This window comes from Oreochromis aureus, linkage group 8, assembly GCF_013358895.1.
Source record: "Oreochromis aureus strain Israel breed Guangdong linkage group 8, ZZ_aureus, whole genome shotgun sequence".
Taxonomy (NCBI): domain Eukaryota; kingdom Metazoa; phylum Chordata; class Actinopteri; order Cichliformes; family Cichlidae; genus Oreochromis; species Oreochromis aureus.
Window position 1 is genome coordinate 13185608 of NC_052949.1, and position 24353 is coordinate 13209960.

A 24353-nucleotide genomic window follows, 5' to 3' on the forward strand; every position below is an offset into this window, starting at 1 on the left:
AATTCAGTAAGAAAGCTAAAATGTCATGCTAAAACATGTAATAACCCCATGACTTGTGAAACAGTGTTGTTTTATGGCTCACACGTGTTTTTTTTATGTGTTTAACTATTCATCTTTGAAGGCTCAGAAATAATCTAAGTTACGATCCAAATGAAAGTCCTGGGGATGTCCTACCCACTATGATTCACCTTTTTTTTTTTTTTTTTTTTTTTTTTTTTATTTGTATTATAAAAGAAGTCATGTGGCCCAGCGACATGAAAATAGAATTTAAACAAGTGAAAAAGTGTGATGTGGAAGTTTGGGGCATTTACAGTACATACACAGAAATCCCCTGTTCGCATAGATATACAGGTTTCATGGGGGGAGTGTGTATGTGTGTGTATGTGTGTGTGGGGACGGGGGTACATTCATTGTAAAACACTTTCAGTGTTTTCTTATTAATTTGAAAAACATCTTTTGGTTTTTGTCCCAGTATGGAAACAACTTTAATCAATTAAAGCCAAACAATATTCCAGTGCTCAGTGTGGAGAGAATGACACATCACAGCCCTCTGAGTCAACAGTGGTCTATCTCCAGCGCTAACAACAAGCAAAGGTTATTACTGCTAGCACGGAAACTAGGACCCACCCACATTCAGCCCTGACTCTCTGCCTGGCTCTTCCTGATCTGACGCCCGCATCTGCCAAGTAAGTAACTCTAATATTTAGTTTCTTCCATTGCAGTATCTTTAAAATAAATCTTTCTTTACGTTGCAAGTAAACTACAGCGAGGAACTTGCAGAAATTTAGCGGCTCATTTTAGCTGTTGGCTTATTTTTGTTCCGATTAGCGTCGCCTGATCAAACAAACAGCCGTTTAATGGTGACGTTACCAGATAGAAACTAGCAATTAACTTTCTGCTTTACGGAAGTGACAGCGGCACGCTGGCGCTTGTAAAATGTATGTAAGGAATTAAAATAAATGTTTATCAGTGCTCAGGCCGAATGCTACATGCTAAAGCAGTAACTCAGTTTGAAAGTATTGTGTAACGTTAACGGACCGCTGGGTTGTTTCTGCTCTTCTGCGTCAGAGCAAATCACTTTATGCTTCTTACCATCACAAACGGGTCAAGGTTTTTATTATTATGCGTTTATTATTGAACAGTAAAAGCATAGCTGGTTAGTTGAGAAAATGCAGGCCTGTGATGCTCTCACGCAGACTTGAGATAGTGTGAGGACTTTGGTTTTACTGCTTTTTGACGTTAAAAAAAACCCTTTCAACTTTCAAAATCAGTTTAGCTGTTACAGTGCGAAACGTGAACTACACATACAGTGATACAGCAGTTAGTTGTGTTTAATTACTGTAGTAATTTATGCGATTTCCCCCTGCTTATGTATGTTTTCTGTTACTTCAGTGTCTACTGGTGGTATTTACTACGAGTGCCCCATTGTTTCAAAATACTAAGAAAATAAAACCTGAAAAGCAAGAGGGAGTGTCAGCAACCAAATGTTTTCCAAGAACTCATTTGTAACACACCCTTGGTCTTTCTGTTCAAACTACAATCAGTAATTTCGACAAATAGTATTTTACGTTCAATTCGCTTTCGTTAACTTTTTAAGTTGTGTTTACGCAATTCTTTTGCAAAATACACATGCGTGCCTTTTTAAGGAAGAGCTGTCTTCTACCGAAACCAAATTTTTTTTCAAACATGTAAACTTTAAGCAAAAAATCATTTACGAAAAAATAGAATAAAAAACACGAGCAGAAATAAAGTAAATACACTACTGTATTGTTTGTTTGTTTAGTTTACATATCCGGAAGGGGTGGGAAGAAGTGCACGCTTGTTTAAAATCACCTTTCTCCAGAAGTTAGCTATTACTATTTTTCCAGTTTCCTTATTAATATAAACATCAGTGACAAACATTAATACATTCCTAATTACACAGAATTGATTGACTATGTGAAACACAAAATGTTGCAGCTCCATCATTTTATAAGCTACACATTAAAGACCTCCAATACTTTCAATTTTGATTGCAAAATATGAACAACATGAATAACAAATTAATAAATAGGTACATTCATTGAAATTCAAACATCTTCATCTTTCTTATACTTCATGAAAATCATATCTTTGGACGTCTTTTTGAGCTGTCTGCCCAATGCTTCAACTTCACACTCAAACTGTTTGATAGTTTCACTTCACAAACACAAACCCAGAATCTTTTCTTGCTAGTATGCACAGTGACAGTTTTGAAGTTACAGAAAGCTTGCTTTGCATATTTCCTAGCAGTTAATTATCTTTTGCTCTGAACAAAATTTGTTCTGTTTCGAATTTCTTTGACACGCAGACTATAAGATTCAGGTATCAAACCATCCACCTTTCACTTAGCAGGTGACCCTTTCCTTGTTTTCTAATCTGCTTTTTCCAAATAACATTATTACTTATTAAGATTTGGCAACTCTTGCTTGTTTGCATTATTGAGGGTTTATATTATAGTGTTTTCTGAGAATGGGGAAGGAAAAGTTGCAGAGTTTTGTAAACAGTGAACACATTCAAATGTCATTATCACATGACAGAGATACTGGTCAGTGAAAGTGGTGAGAGACATTTAAAGAATTTCTTATTGTCTTGGGGAAAATGTTTGTTTTGTTTCTGCTCTATATGAGATTTAACGAGCCCATTCAGTAAGCATTCTTTAGACAAAAACACAAATTCCTGAAAAAGTTTTACATAAAAAACAAATATGTACACAGTGATAGTCTCCAGCTTTATTTCACCTACAGGTTCTGAAGATGAGCTACCCAGGATACCCTCCTCAGTCTGGAGGATACCCACCACAGGCGGGAGGCTACCCGCCTCAACCAGGGGCATATCCTCCCCAAGCAGGTGGCTACCCACCAGCAGCAGGTGGCTACCCTCCTGCAGCAGGTGGCTACCCACCAGCAGCAGGTGGTTACCCGCCTGCAGGAGGAGGCTTCCCCCCACAGGCAGGCGGATACCCACCCCAAGCAGGCGGTTATCCACCAGCAGCAGGGGGTTATCCACCACAGGGGGGTGGTTACCCTGCTCCAGCTGGAGGCTTCCCTCCCCAAGCTGGTGGATACCCTGCACAGCCTGGAGCAGGAGGCTATCCATCCATGCCTGCAGCAGGTGAGGCCCCAAGAAGAAAGCATGACAGATTACATTTGTGAGGTACTAAGAGAGATTCATTGTTTAAGCCAATATTTTCTTTGCAGGTGGAGGCTGGGGTGCAGCACCAGGTGGCTATGGAGCGGTATGTAAATTCTTATCTCACTCTTCACCTCTTACGTGTCAACTCGGTAATACCATATGGACTGGCTCAGGCTAAATCTCATTTGCTTGAGTTTCCTTATCTTTACCATTCCTACCTTATTTGTTTAATATGCATTTGTCACCGTGTACTTAGCTGTCCTTCATTTGCAGCCAGGAGGAGCTCCGCAGGGTTATCCAGGAGGCCCTTCCCCAGGTCAACCCATGCCAAGTTACCCAGGAGCACCTGCCACCAACCCTTCAATGCCTGGATATGGAAGTGGGGGTCCCTCCAACCCTCAGGCCCCTGCCATACCTGTAAGATGTGCCACTTGTATGCTGTGGTATTTAACAAAAATAGAATTACTGCAGCATCCCCAGAAAACAAACTTGTTACTGTGTTGAATTTGATCATGTCAGATATATGTATAATTTATTTATATATGTTTTTTATTATTTCTTATGCCTTTTAGACAGGGTACAGGGGTTCTATTAAAGACTTTCCAGGGGCTGATCCACTGAAGGATGTTGAAGTTCTTCGAAAGGCAATGAAGGGTTTTGGTCAGTAAAATGTGCATTTGAGTATGCTAAACCCATCAGATATAATATTGTTTTACATCCATTAGCAGTTCATTTGCTCTTTCTCCTTTTACACATCATAAATTGATTCTAACAGAATAAAATCTCGACAGGCACCGATGAAAATGCCATTATTGAACTTCTGGGAAATCGTTCAAACAAGCAGAGGGTTCCACTGGTAGCAGCCTATAAAACTACTTATGGGAAGGTACTTTCATAAATAATAATGCTTTTCGTGACAGTTTTATCTTAGCTGACTTTGCACTCAGATGTTTCTGTTTTTCTGCTCAGGATTTAACCAAGGATCTGAAGTCTGAGCTAACTGGAAACTTTGAAAATCTGGTTCTTGCCATGCTGAAGACTCCTGCACACTTTGATGCATCTGAACTCAGAGAAGCCATAAAGGTTGGAAGCTCATGCGGTTGTCTCAGTAAATGGTTTCAGTTTTGGTTTTCCTGCCCAAACCACAATATATTGCTCATCGTGCATTAGGAAAATAAGTGAATGTGAAATGGCTGGCTACAAATTAATGTTGATCGCATTCTCTAAAGCTTTTCTGTAATTGTTTTAGGGTGCGGGAACTGATGAGGCTTGTCTCATTGAGATTTTGTCATCACGCTCCAATTCAGAGATTCAGGAAATTACCAGAATCTACAAAGCTGGTGAGTTTTGATGTTGGCTTTTCTACTTTTTATTCAAATTCTTGTTGGAAGACATTATTAAGACCAGTTTTTTTTATTTTTTTAATATATTAATATAAGGGTATATTTTGCTTTAAGCTGAACAGGTTTATTTGATCAACAGGTGGATAATGAATTCTGAAAAAGTCAGTGTCTGAAATGTCTTATGCAAATATTATGGAAATGAATATATTTTCCTAAAAAGCCCCTCCTTCCTTTCAGAGTACGGGAAGAGCCTGGAGGATTCTATCAGCAGCGACACATCTGGACACTTTCGCAGACTCCTGGTGTCTCTCTGTCAGGTAGCATCAGCACATTTTGCTGGACTTACAAAGAGCTTTCTCATAAAGTGAAGTACTGACTTTACTTCTGCACTGTGCCACATAATGTTTTTCTACTCTCAATACCACTTCCTTCTATTCTCTCTAGGGAAATCGTGATGAAAGGCCAAATGTTGACATCTCTTTGGCCAAACAGGATGCTCAGGTACTGGCTTAAAGATGGCTTCATGTCCTCAACGCTCTCTGAAAGCAATTGCAAGCCATAATTATCCTTCTCCTTCTTTCCTCAGAAACTGTACGCTGCAGGAGAAAATAAGGTGGGAACTGATGAGTCTCAGTTTAATGCCATCCTGTGTGCTCGCAGCAAGCCTCACCTTAGGGCAGGTGTGTAGCTCAGGAAGTTTACTACTTTGTTTTCAGTGTCATAACTAGAATCACTTTAGCAGATATGCTTTTAAACCTTTAAAGAGTGACATTGTAACTGTCATGCTTGTGTATCTTGTCTTTGAATAGTCTTTCAGGAGTACCAGCATATGTGCGGGAAGGACATTGAGAAGAGCATCTGCAGAGAAATGTCTGGAAATCTTGAGTCTGGAATGGTGGCTGTGGGTACGTTCTTTGGATCTCTTTTTTCCAAGCCCGGACCAAACTGAAGCAACTTTCCAAAGACATGCAAAAGCTTTAAGTATATATTAAAGCCACTGGTTGGGGTTGTTTTGCAAGACTTTCCTGGAAATGCTATGCAGGTGCAATACAGGCAGCTGTTTGACCTAAATACATGATTGAAAGCAAATGGTGGCAAGACAGACTGAAGACTACACATTTGTTTTTATGAGGGATTTTAAAATTTGAAACTGATTTTCTAGCTGTATATTAAAGGTAGATGAGGTAAAGACTTAAACTGAGGAAGAGGATACGACACCCTCATTCACTGGTGACTTTCATCATAAGTGTTGAAAGTGTTGATTGGCACCATAAGCTAACCAAGCAAGCTCACAAGTGAAGTAAAGCGTAGTTTGTACTTTTGTGTTAAATGTACGTAGCATCTACAACATGCACTTTCATTTCTAGGTAGGCATACGTCAGGGATCTACACCAGGTTAGACTTGACAGACCTGACACATTGCAACATTTAAACAGTGCTCGGTTGGTACTGTGGAGCCCAAAGTCTGCCAAGAAAACGTCCTCCAAAGCCTTACACCACGATCACCAGCCTGGACCATTTATACAACGCCCGATTGGTCCGTGTTATGTTATTTACACAGAAAATCATTAAGTACATTTTGGGAATATGCAATATTCTGAATGTAGAAATTAGCTTGTGACAATAGTTCCTGCATTCATTAAAAATAACTGAGCTAGCAAAACCACAAATTGGGTCAGTTACACAACTTTATTGGCAGACACAATATAAACTAAATATGTACAGAAGTGTCTCATGTTCCATCCATTCAATTTTCATGGTCTTTTCTTTTTAAGCGTGCTATGTCTTCTTGGTTTATGTGTACAATTACAGCGACTAACAGCATTCTCTGCTCCTTTATTTATCTTTCATTTGACTTTTCTCAGTGAAGTGCATCAAGAACACCCCCGCTTACTTTGCCGAGAGGCTCAACAAGGCCATGAAGGTACATCTGTTGTCTGTCATCCCTCTGATAATTAGTTTACTGCTCTGATTTTGCGAAGGGAGAAAAGCGAAGGCATAAACGAGGTATTACATTGTGCTCACAGGGAGCAGGGACAAAGGACACAACCCTCATCCGTATCATGGTGTCCCGCTCCGAGGTAGATATGTTGGACATCAGGCAGGAGTATCTGAAGACCTACGGAAAATCACTGTACACTGACATCTCAGTAAGTCCCACTGTTCGTGTCATTTTGACGATCAAAACTTAATCACTGTGTGCTTGTTATGTGATGCATTTTCTCTGCATTTCTCAGGGTGATACCTCTGGGGATTACAAGAAGCTGCTGTTGAAGCTGTGTGGAGGTAGTGACTAAAAAGCACTAAGACTCCAAAGGAGCGTGTCTCAAAAGGACATCATATACATCCACACTGAAACAATGTTATATGACCTTATATCCCGTGTGATGCATGCATTTAGTGCCATTTTTCTGATTATTACATCAAATCAACATATATATTTTTTATTCTCTTAAATTACATAGTTTTTGCTACTGTATTGCATTTATTCATATTTTAAAGGTGCATTAATATTATTCTTTTTACACAAAAGGTCAAGTGGTAGCCAACAAAATGTGTGTGTGCCTGAAATTAACTAAATTACTGCAATGACTATATTACACAATAATATTTAAACTGTACTTTAGTTTGTAGGAAACCTATTTTGGGGTAACAGTAGAACTTCACAAAGTAAAAAGAAAGTAAGATCTGAAAAAGCGCTAGTGTGCCATGTGACTAATTTATGCAATCCATATAGAAAGAAATATTTAGTACAGTGCTTTGTGAATGTATTGCCAAGCATCTCAGCTGTGTGTACCTACTTACAAAGGTATATGTTATTATTGTATATGCATATGATCATATCCCAATCAATCAGTTATTTTCTGAATGTAAGAAATATTAATTGCATCTCTTCTGTAATGGGTGTTTGTTTTAGTTAACTGAAATTTAACTATTGCTTCCAAGTCTATGCAAATTAGCTTATCGCCAATCAACATTTATTTGCCTTTCCCTCAGTGCTGAAACGCCAAAGCCTAAGGACAGATCATATTGTGCCGTTCGAGTAAGCCTGTGGACCTACGTGATTATTTAACATTCGATAATCTTAGTTATCCACACAGGAAGTTATCCACACTCTGTTTCTCAATATTTTGTTTATGTAGTCTTTCCACAGTGTCCTTTGCTGATTTGTGTGCTTTACTGCCAGTAGAGGGCTCTTGGTTCATACAAACTATCTCACCTCTGTAGAATTGATCTGCCTGAACTGACTTTTGCTTTCAACTGAGTATTTCCTGCACTAACTACTTCGCTTTGTAACATAATAATTGTCAAATTCAGTGGATGCCTTAAGAAAAACAAAAGGTAAAACAACCACTTGTCACTTCAATAAAAAAAATTTGGCACATTTTCTTTGTGAAATGGGATTGTGTGTTTTGCATGAAAAATGACTGCGTGTGGATTTTGTGCTGTAAGCCGATGCACAATAAGCGATTTGCATGTCAAAACCAGTCTCATTTGCACTACCTAGGTCTGTATTACAGCGAGTGGGTAAGCCCCCTCCACCTCTGAGCATCATGAGCCGCAGCCTCTTGTCAAAAGGTGTGAATAATGTGGCTTACATAAGTTCTGTTTGTGCGTGCGTGTTTGCTGTATAATCTGAGAAGGGGAGAGAAAAACATTCAGGTGTGCTTTGAAGCTCGAGTGATATGGAGCGGAGCTTCATAGAGCTTTTCTCAAGGCTATAAATAGTATCCATATTGGAGACACGGGTGTCCTAAAGTCATCTTTCTGTTGTGTTCAGTGGCCTTGAAGTGCGGCCTCAGAGGGGATGTGTTCGTGAGACAAATGGCTTCTTTCCGAACCTCGCTTCTTGTACACTTTCTAACTTTTCATATACACCCAAAATGAAAACAGTCCACCAACCTGAGGACAAAGAATGATAAATATTTAATGTTTGCATTTGTGTATTTTCTCTCTAGCTAAGACTTTGCACTGATATCTCGTGAAAGATATAGGTCAAAGTGAAATCACACGGGGGAGAGAGGAGGGCTCCCATTTGGCTCGCTTTTACTTTAAGAGGAAAAACCGAACACTTCCGTGATCCTGATTTCTAGACAAAGTGCTTTAATTATTAACTTGTGGATGTGATGGCATAGTGGATACAAAGACATCTGTCCACGTCACTGGGCCAAGTGGAAGGTGCTATAGCTGTGAAGAGCAGCCTGAACTAGGCCTTAGCCTGGGGCTGTTTTTCTTAAATTACTTGTAATGAAATTTGAAGATTTCTCAAAACTTGTAATATCACAAAATAAAGGTCTCAATAAAGGTTTATTTCATATGCGGTAAATCTGCACTTCATCACCAGCCTTTTAATACTTTCATATAGACAATCAGTATAAGTAAGTATTGAGCTTTTTTTTTTATTTGCAGTGGATTTTCTCCAGCCATCCAGTGAGGATTGTGCAGCTAAGTGACATTTGGTTGCCAGGGACCTAATCCTGCTTTAAACTTCATGAGTGCATATAAGCAAATTACAAACACGAGGATTAGATGAACAACACAATGAGATGTAGCAGTATCACTATCCAACATGCAGAGTGGCAGCCTGTGGGGCTTGAGGCTTTTCCTCTGATTTTTGACAGAGTGAGAAAATAAATCCTGTCCAACCGTATGCTTTTATTTGTGTGTCAGGAGGAGCAATATACCAGAAGACAGCGCACAACTCTATAAATTGGTCCCACTTAATTTTAAAAGCAAGAGTCCAGTGTTTTGAATCTGTTTGATGCTTTTAGGAATTTACATAATTCCTAAACATTGCAACTTGTTTTCTCAGTGAGCGGTGAATAGATTTCACTGCAAGGGAAAGAAATTAGTGCAGTTGTTACATAATTGTTAAAGCTGTTTCGAATTTAAGAGGGGAAATGTATAGGCACACTGTGTACCACGTTAAGCTTTAGCAAGCTCTAGCTAAGAGTGAAAATCCTCATAAAGGGAATACGCTCCAGCTCTACGTTACAGAGTACTAGCAATTATCATAAACAAACTTTAAGTAGATTTCCACACATCTCCAGTTTAGCTGTGAACACATATAGATATGGACATATAATCTTACAGATTATATTGCTGTCTGATTCTAAACAATTTAGTTTTCGTAAGGATCTTTTTGTGACGTCTCCCTCCTTTGAGACCTGATGGATTATGTGGAGCAGAATAAAGCTCGCAGAGCGGGGCAGTTGTGTCAGGGGACAATCCAGATGAGAAACAGGCAACTACAATCTGGAGGTATAATCTCCTCACAAAAAAGAGAGATCAAATCATGAAATAAGAGCTGCTGGATTTCCCTTGTAATCAAATAATAGCCTATTCAGATGCCCAGAATGTATGTGTGGGATTTACTGAGCATACTGGGCTTTAAGAAGAAGTCAAGCGATGCCTGATTTGTAATGTAGTAATATTTACATTTAAAACTGCTTAAGTGTTAAATGTGTTTGACTTTGCATCTATAAAATTGCTACCTAATCATTAGCTGTGTTTTGGAGAGTGATGCACTGTATTACATGGTATGACTGGATGTGATAGTATAGACATATCATAAACTGTTATAAAATGTACAACAAAGTCATAATAAGTGTCATCCACCGTATCTAATTCAATGTGTGTATTGGCATATAGTTATTTTTTATTAAAACCTTCAGCCAGTTAGTAATTATCATTAGAATAAATAATAATAAGAACATTTGGAGGAGAAGATCATCTGGTAATTTTGTGATTTTAGAGCAGTGCACACCCTTTCGTCAGTAGGCTTTACTGTAGAGATGACCTGTGATCAGTTTAAACAAAGACTGTTTCACCGAAAGTACATTTGTAGGCCAGAAACACTATTTCACCAGGAAAACTGAGAAGTGAAAAATGATCTTGTTCAACAGAATATACATATTTTTTATTTTATCACCCTTCATATTCTTCTTGCTGCACAAGAGGGTTAAGGAACCACCAGTCACAGAAATATCTCTGACTTTTTGTCACCTATGAAGACAAATTTCATTAGACACTGAGAACCTCATGTTATCTTTTGCAAAGGATGCTGAAAGAGTCATCAAAGCTTCCCAACTAAGGTTTTAAACAGTTTATATACTTCACTTAATACGATTACACTCTGGAAATGTTTAAGGTTGATTCTGTTATTTCTAGACTTGATATATAACACTTTATGAAGCCACTGGGTGGATGAGGAAATTGTTCACCTAAAGCTGGAAAAGAATAAATGCTTACCCTGCGCTCAGCTAATAATTTAATAGCAACACTTTGTCATATAATCACTGCTATATAGATCTCTATATAGCAGAAAATTAAGCTAAATACCTGATATTGCAACTTTGTAGATTATAAAGGTGACTTATTAATTTAACTATGAGGTCTCCAATATCATCAATCACATCAGAAAACACTAGGGGAAGTAATTCAGGAAGTCTCCAGTACATAATGAGCTACAAGAAAGGTCAAAAGCCAACACTGAATGACCCTTGAACAGCGCTGTATTTAAAACAGACTGAAAGCACGTCATTGGTTCAAAAATACGTCTCATTCTTAGTAAACGTAGTTCTTCATTGCATCCACAAAGAAAAAATATCTAAACTAGATTTTTAACTCTTTACATTTTTAAATATTATGGATAACATGTAAAGGAGTGACCAATACAAAGATTTGTAGCAACACAAAAGCCAGCATCTTCCATGGTATGGGTGTGCATAAGTGCACATGATAGGAGTTACTTGCAAATCTGTGCAGGTTTTGCTGCCCTACTGCCACTGTGGGCTTTTTCAGGGAAGACCTTGGTTATTCCACTACACTGTGCATGTACTACCACAGCATGATCAGCAGTTAAAGTCTACACCAGCCTGCTAGTATTCCAACAAAGTAGTTATACAAAAAGTGAAGTACCACGCATTTTTTCTTTAAAATAAAGTTTTCAAACACTTTCTTTTTTTCTTTCTTAACAACACAGGAGTAAAAATACTGAATACTGAAAATTAAATCCTCCTCAGCTAAAAAAAAAAATACTTGTGAGTGCAAACAAGCCTGTCAGTATTGTTTTAGTGTGTTTTTATTGGCTTTCTTGAATACCTTCCACATAACTAACTCACACAAAAAGCGCAGAACCAGTATTACATAAGTTGTGGTAATAATTACAGCAGTAATTATAGCGGCGGGAAGCCAGGTGCGTCTAAAAAAAAGCCCCGCCCACGTTTACCTTAAATGTCCATTGCACGGAAATATGATTGGCACAGGGTTACAGCTGCACGAACGGTGAGACATGGCGGAGTTTGTAGTCTGACTGAGAGCGCTCCTGGAGAGTTTCCACACTTTTCAACATGACTAAAGAACTTGATTTGACGCCGAGGTTGTTTCCGTAGCGCAGGCAAAGCGGAGCTTAAAGAGGCAGAGGCGTCATTTTTCCGAAAAGGATAGAGAGCGGCGGTTGGGAAAATGTGTTGTCATCTTCATGCAGTCAACAGCCTTGGGCAACAAATATGGCTACTTCTTGTGTATCCTTCAATTCGGCTTGAAAACCGTCCTGACTGGGTCGAGCGGGGTAGTTTCGCAGAGTCACGGCAGTAGCCCGAAGTTAAGTTGACTACCAGAAAGATTAAAAGGCTGGGTTTGTCCCGAGCTGGTTAGGTAAACAGCGGAGGAGCGAAGCGGAGAGGGAGAGGAGATGGAGCCCAAGCATAAAGAGTTGTTGGAGAAATGTTACCAGAACTTGGTGGAGTCAATAACAGATGCGGACAGAGTTGTGGACGCGTTGGCTCACTGCGGGACCCTCAGCCAGCCAGAGCGCTACGAGCTGGAGCACAACTGCACCTCCAACTCGGAAAAAGTGGACCTTCTGCTGAAGCTACTAATGAGTAAAGACGGGGACCATTTCGCAGAGTTTTGCACTGCTCTGGAGACGACGCATCCTCACCTGCAATCTTTATTGCTGGATGGCATTGGACCAGTGGATCATACGAGTGGTGAGAAACAATTAAAGTGTTAACGACCTCCTAATTAAATTGTTATAAGAGTATAATGTTTATGAAGAAGGGGGACGTGTCAGAAGTTAGTGCTTTATCTAAAATACAGTGAAACTGTATGTTCGGAGGGCCATTGGCTTTGATTTTAGTTATGATCCAACCTGTTTTCGATCCTCTCCTGAGCATGATCTAACAAACATTATGGCTATTGACCATATGACAACTTGATGAAGGGCATGACTTTTCCTTTGGGCAGAGAGAGCTGCAGTGAACAATCATGTGACCTGATGCCTATTTACACTCTCACTACTGTGCTTGTTTCATTTAGCATGTCACCAAAAGTACAGCCTGCTAGCTTTTTTGTGAAAGCATTTAATGGACCTAAAAAGACTCAATCAACGTAGGGAGGGACTGACTGTGTGTGGGAATCAATAACCCACTGTCAAAGTCAAACGAATGAGAGATGAATCAAATGCGTTTTAGTGCGCACTCTGCAATGACTCACTCGAGGGGAATATAAACTGGAGAATAAAGGACATCAGTTTGATTTGTCTTTGGTGTGAAACTAACTACAACTAAGATCTATGTCAGCACCAGTAAGTAAATTACCTTTTCAAATAACTAATTGTACTGTCGGTACAATGTTGCAACTTAAAGGGGAGCAACAAACTATTACTGTAATACTCCACGGCAGATGTACAGAAAATTACAGTTTCTCTATGGATTTGTCAGTATAGTATAGTGTTACTACTAACACGATACTGTATAGTGTAACGGTATAGTGCTTGTGGAACTGAAATTATTTCAGAAGTATGACCCCTGGCAAGGAGTTTCTGATTGATTCAGTTCGTCTGGTTTAGTGGCAGGTTTATTTAAACGTTATGGATGGATTGGGACTTTTGGATTTGATACACGTATAAGACCAGACCAGAATGATTATTTACCACTGCAAGCTACTGCAACACTGGGATTTGGGGATGTACTGTCTTGATATTCTTAAACATCTCAACCTAAGCCTCAGATGCAGTTATTCTTCTGAATTAGCTGGATGATAGAGTAAATTTTAACCCTTACCAGAAACACAGGGTCTCAAAACTCTTTTACTTATCAGTGATCAGATACACCTTTTAGAGAATATTCACACTGCCTGCTCAGGATCCATTAATTTATCGCCCGCTGGCTTGTCTTAAGAGTTGAACTAAAACTGCGTCTTACACAACATTTAATGTTCTAAGGTATTGCGGGTTCCACCTTCGACCCTTATTATTTAACCCTTAAGTTTATCTAATGGTTACTAAATATATCTTGAAATAAGGATAAGCCTCTGAGATAATATGGTCATATAATGGCACAAATCACAGATTAGTTTATAATAACTTTGTAATAGTTCTGTTTTCTATGTGGATAATCACCCTTTTTCCAACTAAGGGATAACTACATGCATGTGATTTTATTCACAGATAAATCCACAAACTATAGATATACTCTCTTTTTTGTGTTTATCATAAATCTTATTGCATTCTTTGTATGCTGAAACAATAATGATGTATTCTCAGGACTTTACCTGACATCTTATGCAATGGCATAATGCATGCACTCTGACATATGGCCCTTACTCAGCACTTCTGTTGCACTTTGGCATTTGAAAAACAAGCAAACAAACAAACAAAAAAAGGAAAATCCATCCAGTTGCTTTCTTGTTTGCTATCGTGTCATACACAGTTAGCTACCAGGTGTTAATTATGCATTATTTTGGCATAATTCATAAGAGAACCCAAGCTGGAGACTTCTGTTCAGTTTTCTGAGCATTTTCATTTTTGCGCTGCATTTCACAATTGTGCACTGGGTCTAGAACTGAGTACCGATAAGCTCTGTGGTTCCAAAGAGCTTTGTACATGAGCATGTTCTGGGCTAGTCATAGTAGTGTGCAAATCCCTGTTGGTAGTCACACGGGACACAAATGGGCTGAGCTGTCTTCTGCTACTGGGCAGACAGGTTCCTCCACTGCGTGGCCAAAAGACGGGCCTTTCCAGAGAAAAGCAACCTATGTTTTTACATAATATGCACCATCAGCAGCCAGACGCAGTAATTCACAAGTCACCTAAAAGAATATGAGAGCCAGATGACCCTTTGATGTAATATTAATGAGTCACAGCTTTGTTGGTAAACCCTGCCTGCTCAAATGCTAAAAACATGAATGCTAAATATATCCTTTCACTGACCTACAAAAAGTTCCACATGATGTAAATATGATGCCTATAGTACTGAGCAGGGTGTGTATTGCCGAGGGCTTATTTGTTTTTTGTTTTTTTTTTATTTGTTTGTTTTTTTTAAAAATAAAGATACTTTGTAGTTTCATATAACTATAGCTCTAAGGCTTGTCAGCGGAGACCTTTCTGTTTAGATTGTTCTCATCGTTTCTTAAGGAAGAATAACACAATGGCTGCACATTATAAGGGTGTGTATCATGGGAAGTTTTGCTTTGTCACTGCAAAACAAGAGCAGGTGTTTTGCAGTTAGAGATTAACGATTGTTAGGTAGCTCGATTTCTTGGTTTCGTTCTAGATTTTATTAGGCGGAAAGAAGAGAATCTAGTTGTCTCCAGTGGTTTTGAACTGTTGACACAGAGGGTAGTTATTGCAGAATCGGTGACTCATTAACTTTATACCACAGTACATATCAGAGTGTACTTATTTATACAAGTAGACTGTGGAAGAAAACCGATGTCTGTGTTCGACATGCTTTTCAGTCTTCTAACATCTCATGTAGCAGACTTCTACTTTAATTAGAATAGCTTCTACACTGGGACATATATCATCGTTGCAGTTCCATCATAAATGCATATTGTGGTATTTCAAATAATTTCTTTCCAAGTCTTTTACATGCATCTCCAGAGATGGGGTTAAGTGGGATCACGTAAAATTTCTGCTGTTGCTTTGCTACCGACAGAATTTTTTTTAAAAGTTGAATGCTAATTTATTTGTCCAGTTAAAAGTTTGTTTACAAAGTATTAAATCAACTGAAATGCTGTTTGGACAGAGTGATAATGATCTGTGTTCATGCATGCAGAGGAGCTCTGAGTTTTCATGGTGAAAGTTTAATGTCTGAGTTTATGTTAGAATAGAGTGTGAACAATTTAGTTATGAGAAACTCCACTGATATGAAGGGAATTTAGATAAAAAGTCTAATTTTTACTTCATTAATATATTGTGTATTGTTTGAGGATGTGTTGTTGGCTTTGGTAAGATGATGACCATTACACAAGTTTTTTTTTTTTTTTTCTCTTTTGTTTACTGGTAACATTTTAAAATCAGGTCAAATACTTGGTGGGCTTACTGGGATACTGAACAAAGTAGAGGGACTATAACATTAAAACCGGTGCTTTTAGTGCTATATTTTAAGACTGTAGCATAGCTATGATACTGGGGTAAATAAGTAAGCCCAACTTAACCCTTCTGCTGACAAACAAGGGCCTGAATTATGTCACTCATTAAAAGCTGTATTTTATGGTTTTTCTAAAATTCAGTGTTGATGGACAACACTCTGATCTATTGCTTAGAAAGTAATCTCCCCCCTTTCGTCAATTAATTACTCATTACATACAATGATATTTAAGTTAGAGCTTTAAGATGCAAGTAGAAAAATGCATCACTTTTTAATGGAAAGGGTAGCATTCAGAATATCTTTCATTTATTGTCAGTGGCACATAGTACCAGATGTGATTTAAGATCAGCACTTTACGTTGGAGCGCCTGTTCTCACGTTTAAAAGAAATGTTCAAGTTGAGAGTAAACTCCTACTAAAGACAGTCTTCCCACTTTCCATTTGTTCTTGAGAAGTGGTCTTCTTATACCATAAAATTGTGTACAGATGATCAAGTGGCTGTGACTGTAACTAAGAGATCAACCTAAATGAAATACTTAAGTGGTCAGGGTCAGACCACAGGTCACATGACTTCCACAGAGCAGAAAAGTAAGTGAGTTATGACATTGTGCACCTTGCCTATTGAGGCACTCTCTGCTCAGAGTCATGGGAAACTTAAGCTAGAGTGAGAACAAAGAGAGCTCAAAGAGAGATCGGTCTCTCCTTTTTTCTTTCTTTCTTTTTTTTGTCCTTCACTGGGAAATAGAGGGTTGAGCCATGTTAGCTGGGCTCCTCATAGTCTCAACTCATTTAGTTAGTGGGAACACGGCCAGTCAGGGATTGATTTAGAGTAATGGGACGTGGGTAAATAGAATCGTTTGTCATGCTCCAAGTCTACACTAGACTTTACATCGGGAGTGGAAGCTGCTGATGTAACTGAACTATAAGCTGGTCACTCCACAGCAGCGCAGTAAGATCTCAGGAAAGGTGCACTGCTGGCTGTTTGATCAAGCAGTGTGCAGTCAGGCATCAATAAAATTCTAATTTTCTGAAAATCCTTCTTGTAGAGGATAAACAACCATGTTTGAAACAACTTGATTAACAAAATGTAGTCAATGGGAAAAAAAACCTGATGCCAAATTCCTTGTTTTACTTTACTGTAATTTATACAGTCAGTACCCTCTGATATTTTATCAATGTGTGCTTTGTGAAGGATAGGACAATTTCTAGCTAAAGATTAATATTTATTGGCTGATTTTCATATGTTTACATTCTAATACAGATCCCTATTAGCATAGTTTTTCCCTCTTTATCCAAATATACTGTCATAAACTTGAGCATTTAACATGCTAACCGAGGCCTGTAGAGTCGGAGATGTAGCTCAGCATTGCACAGTCTAACCTTGGGTTAAATTTGCTGGAAAGTCCACTTCTGGGAAGATTGTGGTATTGTTAACATAGACCTGAATTTTCCAGACCAGCAAACTGCCCAAACCGATGTCTTTTGCAGGTGAAACAATAATTACAGTCCCTAAATTTGGGCTGTTGGCTTGACAAAACAGATTTGATGAAATCAACCTGCAATCAAACTTTAGCAAATGATGATGGACCTTTTTTTTTTGGTTTCTAGGGTTATAGACCCTGTGTAGTACTGGTTTCACATCAGTCTTTAAAATAACAAATTGGTTTATGCCAATACATTTTTTTCTCCTTTTGTGCAATTTAAAACAGTTGATCTTTTTTGTCGAATCAAAATGTTTTCATTTTTAAAAGTGTACCAGTTCTTCATCTCACTGCTTTTGAACTGCTGGTAGTGAAAACATGATGTGCTGTAGCAGATAAATATTGGCCACTCCCACTGATAAATGGTATCTTATCTTATTACTGAAGGCAGTCAACACTGTCAATATATTGGTACATCTTTTGTTTTTTGTTTTTTTGTTTTCTTAGAAAATGTGACAGACCAGATAGTAACTTAATTACAACATTTCTAATTGACTTGACCATTTGTGTAACAATTTGTTTCTCTGTTGTTGTCGAAAGCTAATTGTTTCTTCACTGTATTTCTGAATCTGTTGTGAAAACTGCACACTCTTGTAGATCGTGACACACACAGTTTGCATCAGTTATTTCCCTTTTAAATACTTTTCTCTTTTAAATTCTACTGAAGAATTACTTTTACATTGGTGTGTGAAATAACATCATCTCCTTCATATTGTTCAGTGGTGTACATAAAGCTTCCTTTCTGTAACGTTAATTATGAATCACTGTAGGCTATAAAAGAGGGCCTTTCACAAGGGGGGACTGTGTGATGTTGTCAGAGGAGATAAAAGGAGAAGCTCTAAGGCTGCAGCCTCTTTGGGGCCCTGGCTAGTATGTATTCAAGCTCCCTGCCCAACTGGTAATTAGCTACACTCTGTCAGCCCACAGGCCCGTCATCCCAAGTTGGGGAAAGTCCCACCTTATTATTCCTCCAGCTGGCTTTTTTCAGTAAAGGCTCCCGAATGTAACCCAAGCTGCACTGCCTTGATGTACCATACAATGCTGGAGATGATCATCTGACCATAAAGCAGACACGGTCGAGTACGCTTAGACCTGACTTTAATGTTTCTGTTCATGCTGCAGGGTCCACTTACAGCGTCTTGTCCACCATGCCATCGGACTCAGAAAGCAGCAGCTCTCTCAGCAGCTTAGGTGAGTGTGGTACTCATGATGACTAACGATTTAAGGTAAAGATGGGTCCAAAAATCTTCTTTGGAAAAGAGGGGAAAAAAGGAAAAAAACAGTTGTTCTGAGGAACCAGCCGGCTTCTAACTGTATAGACTCTAAGCACATGCAAGTGATTACACAGATGTGACAAGGATTTAAAAATACACACACGAGAGAGAAATCTGTCTCTACTCTAGTCATTCTCTTAGGGAGAATGACTAAAAGAGAGGATTGGTCTGTGCTATTGAAGCTGAACCAGTCTTTATCACTATGTGTATTTCTGTGGTATATTCAAAAGTGAATGAATGAGTAGATCAATGATGAAAGACAATATTTAAGTGACTTTGGCTAAAAAATGTAAGCACGATTATCTAGATTAAATAAAATAATGGTCAATGTTTGTAATTTATTTCTTTACCCAAGTTTGCAGCTCAGATGAAGATAAACTACATTTTTACTGAAGTATAGCTATACACTCTAGCTGACATAAATAAAACTGCACTGAACCCTATCACTCACATCATTTGAACTTTGCGATCGGCACAAGCCACCAGTGACATGCTGACTCACACAGGTACGCCTGCTCAAGCGTCCTCCCCTCCACCTGCCCACATGGACAGCCACCAAGTGAGTGAGAAAATGGAGACCGTTCTGTTCCAGTTGAGACAGGTGACACGTGAAAGGGATGAACTACGCAAACGTCTCGCCCTCTCTTCACCTGGAACCACCTTCGATGACTGCAGGTAGTGTTATAGTCTCATTCTACTGCCGGTTTTCCCAATACAGTTGCAGAAAAGCAGAGCGATCTTGTTTCTACCTGCACTCTTTAGATAGAGGTATTTTGCATTCTTGAGCATTTAAAAGCCCTGCCAAAAAAAGCAAGAGCTATTTGATGTAAACTTGTGCTTGTTTTGTTTTAGAGTTGAGGATACAGTTGAACTTTCTCTCTTTCCTTATGCTCCCAAAAGTACAAAGTTTGCATGTTTATCTCACTTAAAGCTCTCACATTGTCCCATGTGGCATCTCAGAACTTGGTTTTTGATGCGTTACAAGTTTGTTTCCCTATTTCCTACTCTGTGAAATAGACCGAATGCAAAAGCAGGTCATGACTATGAGCGTCTGAAGCTGCAGTGTATGAAGGCAATGGCAGACCTGCAATCCCTGCAGAACCAGCATAGCACCACCCTGAAGAGGTGCGAGGAGGCTGTGAAGAAAGCAGACTTCTACCAGTAAGTGGAAAGGGGACTTTGTAAATTTTTTAACAGCCGGTGCATTTGTGCTGTATGCGTTCATGCTCAGCCTGCAACATTTTTAGCCAGTATTCTGTTCTTCCTCACATATTCACAGCAGATTGCATAGAACAGATTTTATTTTTGCAAGAGTGATAGGGATGAAGCCTTTATATCAGTTCAAAATCTCAGTTAAGCTATAAAAATCCGAGCAGGTCTTCTTCAATTTGACTTAATCTTTGGGATTGTTTGAGGGGGAAAAACTATTTGTATTATTTCATAGCAGGGCAAATCATACATTTCTGGCCAAAGGTTGAGGGAAGAGACTAAAATATGCTCTAAGTATTACCCTTTTGTAAAGAGTTTACCATAAGCATGCTCTGTAATCAGTATGTGAATCCTGTGTATGCGGCACAGCATCTGTGCCGTGAGCATAATGCTGCGAATGGAGCATTTGGTGTCTGGTGAAATAAGCTGTACCGAGTTGACATGAAGGGAAGGCTAGTCCATTTGTATGATTTTTAATGATGCCATACAGCCTCTGAAGTGTAGGGAACCAACATCTGGCCCCCAATGCAAACAGACAGATGAAGGATTATGTCCGTGTTTAAGCCTGTACTTTTGGGCCCTGTTTGCACATCAGAGAGAGTCTTTATTTATCAATGTCCTCTCTGCCTCTGTACTCAACCATTCACTCTAAGCAGCATGTTTTGTCAATGGAAAATCACATGCATGTCTAGCAGTTGTATATTGTACTTATGTTAGTAAGTTGCTAAACACATAAGCATTAACTCTTAGGACTAATTAAAATTCTTCATAATTACTATTAGTGATTCATGTTTTAGAAAATTTCTAGTTAAAGCTTTGTTACATAAGAGGTGTTTTTTTTTTTTTTTTTTTTTTTTTTTTTTTATTAATATTAATATAGTGACAGGAAGACCACAACAGGCCTGTGGCTTTAAAGGAATTAATTAATTGTTTTTAGTAACAGCACAGTGGTGTGATGGTTAGCACTGTTGGCTCTTAGCAAGAAGGTCTTGAGTTCGACTCCACCTCCTGTCTGAAGGGCATGTTCTCTCATGTTTGCATGGGTTCTCTCCGGGTACTCCGGCTTCCTCCCACAGTACAAGAACAGGATTAGGTTAATTAGTGATTCTTAATTGCCTGTAGGTAGAACACAGTAAAGCCATCTGTGAAAGTTCACACACACAAAAAAAAAACCAGTTTGTGAATGTGAAATTATGTCAACACAGGGTACTTTGTGCACCTTGTGTAATTTCATTTTTATGTCGTGCTGAAATGATTAGTATGACCACAAACTGCAGCATTTAATCATTTCTAGTTGCAACAAAAGATTTGTGAAGCCTTTACAATTAAATACAATCTGACTAAACTAATATACCAGTTATATATATATATATATATATATATATATATATATATATATATATATATATATATATATATATATATATATATATATATATATATATATATATATATATATATATATATATATATATATATATATATATATATATATACACACACATAGAGCAAGCTGGAAAAAGTATACAAACTGTTGTGCTGGCTAGTTCAAAACCTGCTTCGAGTTGGGTGTTCCAGTTGAGGAGATAAGACTGACGTGATTGTCCTGGAAAGATGACACCAGCAGAACAATATGTAATGAAATCCTGAAAGAAGAGGGCAAAGAACACAAGAGGAAGTGGAAAGCACCCACACAAATCTCATCAACATGATGTATCAATGGAAGAAGACAAAAAGGAGAATAATTTTTAAAAAGAATCATAAAAAACAAAAGAATCTTAAGTTTGCAAAAGATGGTGCGTACTTCTGTGAGAATATCTGTAGACCAGCAGTAAGGCATGGCAGAAGAAGCGTCATAGTTAGGGACTGCTGTACTGCTTCAGGGCTAATATACATTGCAATCATTAATTTATGCAGTTTACTTTGAAACTGGACCGAGAAATTGTTCCAGGAGAATGTCAAGGCAGCAGTTTACGACCTGAAGTTTGTAAGAGTTTCGGTGATTCAGCAAAACAATGGCCTAAAGCAAATCAACAACAAGTAAATCATGTCCCAGTGGCCAAGCTAGAGTCCTGACCATAAATCGGCAGAGCTGCAGTGACATGACTGAAAGAGGGCTCTTTAGTTAAGGTGTCCCTGAAGTTTTAAGCTGAAATGCTTGTGTATGGAGACTGGTTAAAAATGTTTCTTCATCTTGTGCAGGTTTCATAACCAGCTACAGCAAACATTTCAGATGTTTTTGCTATTTAAGAAGCTGCTTTCAGCTACTAAATTCAAGTATTAACTTACTTTCTTCATCCTACGCTGTGGCTAATTGGTGCCATCCAAATGACAAGACAGTGTATGTGTTTTGATAGTGTTTTGTGTATTAGACTATATCTAATGAGTAAACAAATGTTCAAATATTATCTTTCATATGATGCTTGGAAGACATTTACAGGATTCTGGGGAGTTGTACAAGTTCAGCTAAAAATTTTATATATATTCTTATATTTATGATTTATTAGCTGAACATATGTTGCCAGAGACACAGTAGATGGAGATAGCATGGTTCGATTGTACCCATTCTGCTATCTCCACAGTACACTGCACAGCCGTCTGGTGAGCGAGCACAACCAGCTGAAAGAGGAGCTGGAGGTGCTGAGACAGGACAACATCCAGCTGGTCAGGGAGCACAACCATGTGAAGCAGGCCTGCGAGGAGCTCAGGAGGCTGCACGATGATGATCAGAGGGAAGTGGCTGATATGAAGATGCTACACCAGCAGGTGCCTGTGTAGTTTTTCAGTTCTGTCACCATTCATGCTTAAAAATGGGACACAAACAACATACAGAGACAAAAACATAAATGGGTTTATACTATCTAGACACTTGCAGACACCCCTTTCCATCTCTAGCTGGCCGCTGACGTAAAATCAGTTGGATCTTGACATTTGAGATGGACATTAATTTGTTCTTGTCTCGGTGACCATTATGTCCAAAAGGACAACGTTGTTCAGACAAATGGGGTCAGACAAGCTCTGTCCTCTCCATGTCTCCATCCATCAAAACATTCTTTCAGATTACAAAAATGACTTGACCTGAGTCTCTCACCATTACTCAGTCTGACATTCACCCTGACTGCAGTCACAAGACCGTATCATTGAATGTTTGCAATGCCTTATATAACCATGGAGAATGTGTATAACAGGGCTAGTTGATAGCAAGGATACATTCCCCATTGTCTCTAGAGGTCATGTCATCATTGCATAAACTACTGTTCAGCTTCAGTCAAATTAGCAGTCAAATTAGTTATAAGTGATGCCAGCCCAGAGAAGACATTTATTGTACAGTGGTTAGATTCCAGTTACATACTACATACTATAATTTTTAATGTCTAAATGTGTCCTGGTTTGTCTGGTTTTGGCACTCTGGTCATGATTTGGATTGACTTCAATAGTAATTTAAATATTACAAACAAAACATTTGTAAACATGAAGCCAGACTGAGTCCATTGCATCTCATCAGCGCTTAATTAATTAAATTAACTTAATTAACTTACTGGTAGCAAGTCAAAATATTTATTCAGCTGATTTGACAGCAAGTCTGTCTGTCAGGTCGACTGTACTTATTGTACATTTGAGCGTCTTCATCTTTTAGCTGTGGTTGCTAATTGGTGAAACTGTGGTAACATTAATCACTGATTCAGCCACAGTCTCCTGCGATTGCTTCCTGTACAGTTCCCACAGCCAGAACTGGTAAATTTTAATGGTAATACATTTTTAATGGTAGCTAAGCTTATCCATTCATGTTAAAAGCATGTGGTATACCCCAGTTGCTGCTTGCATCAGAAGCAGACTGCCCCACAGTATGTTAAGAAGCTAGACAGAAGCTAGGTGCAAGTTATCATCTGGTTCACTACAGTTCAAATGATATTTCAACACAGTTTAAAGTAACAGTTTGTTTAATCTGCACTGAAACAGGTAATGAAATGATTTAGGCACTTCACTTTAGATTTATATCAAACAGCACAACATTTCAGCATCTATAGAGTTGAAAATAATTCCTGGTAACTTTTTCCAAGCGACTGCATCAGCTCTTATCTTGATATAATTTTATGTAAAGTGAGCAGTCCCATTATTGCCCTCTAATTCATTAAAGAAGCTGACTTAATCATATTTGCAGGTAATGAGAGAGGGCTCCTCTGATGTCCTTAACAAGCTCTACGACACAGCTGTGGACAAGTTGGAGGCTGTAAAGAGTGACTATGAGACTCTGAGGAAGCGCTACAATGACAAGACAGCCAGTCACAATGCAGACTTGAGTCGATTGGACCAGGCTGAGGAAGAGAACCACCGGCTGCAGAAGCAACTTGACATGCTGCTGAAACAAAGAGATGCTGCCATCCACTATCAGCAGCAATACTCTTCTTCAATAAGAAGGTAAAGCTGGAAATATTAGGTCTACAAAACCAGCAGCACTACAAGCTTTACACAAAAACTGAGCAACTGTTAAAAAAACTAAACAGCAGTTGCAGCA

The 24353-nt window shown here is 38.6% G+C and overlaps 2 protein-coding genes across 4 annotated transcripts in view; both read left to right on the top strand.

The window, feature by feature from the left end:
* Positions 1–531: 531 nt before the first annotated feature.
* On the top strand, positions 532–7883 carry anxa11b (annexin A11b). Its single transcript, XM_031749025.2, has 15 exons — positions 532–686; positions 2766–3132; positions 3219–3256; positions 3427–3570; positions 3726–3813; positions 3945–4039; positions 4123–4236; positions 4403–4493; positions 4734–4813; positions 4941–4997; positions 5083–5176; positions 5306–5401; positions 6362–6420; positions 6524–6646; positions 6734–7883. Exons 2-15 carry the CDS (start codon positions 2775–2777, stop codon positions 6791–6793), a joined length of 1497 nt encoding a protein of 498 aa, XP_031604885.1. The 5' UTR covers positions 532–686; positions 2766–2774; the 3' UTR covers positions 6794–7883.
* A 3828-nt stretch (positions 7884–11711) lies between these two features.
* The window catches only part of LOC116327463 (disks large homolog 5-like), a 31420-nt gene continuing 18778 nt past the window's right edge, over positions 11712–24353 (top strand). Inside the window, exons 1-6 of one of the 3 annotated variants that reach the window (XM_039616450.1) lie at positions 11712–12490; positions 18477–18545; positions 19135–19303; positions 19646–19789; positions 22420–22603; positions 24000–24256. In XM_039616450.1, coding sequence (XP_039472384.1) covers positions 12193–12490; positions 18477–18545; positions 19135–19303; positions 19646–19789; positions 22420–22603; positions 24000–24256 — 1121 coding nt within the window. In that variant the 5' untranslated portion in view covers positions 11712–12192. The remainder of the gene's footprint in view (positions 12491–18476; positions 18546–19134; positions 19304–19645; positions 19790–22419; positions 22604–23999; positions 24257–24353) is intronic. The other 2 variants (XM_039616451.1, XM_031749052.2) reach the window with 2 other exon arrangements.

Coding starts and splice junctions, on each gene's coding strand:
- anxa11b (XM_031749025.2), top strand. CDS start 2,775: ATGAGCTACCCAGGATACCCTCCTCAGTCTGGAGGATACCCACCACAG. Junction 4,237..4,402: donor AACTCAGAGAAGCCATAAAG/GTTGGAAGCTCA, acceptor TAATTGTTTTAG/GGTGCGGGAACTGATGAGGC. Junction 5,402..6,361: donor GTCTGGAATGGTGGCTGTGG/GTACGTTCTTTG, acceptor GACTTTTCTCAG/TGAAGTGCATCAAGAACACC.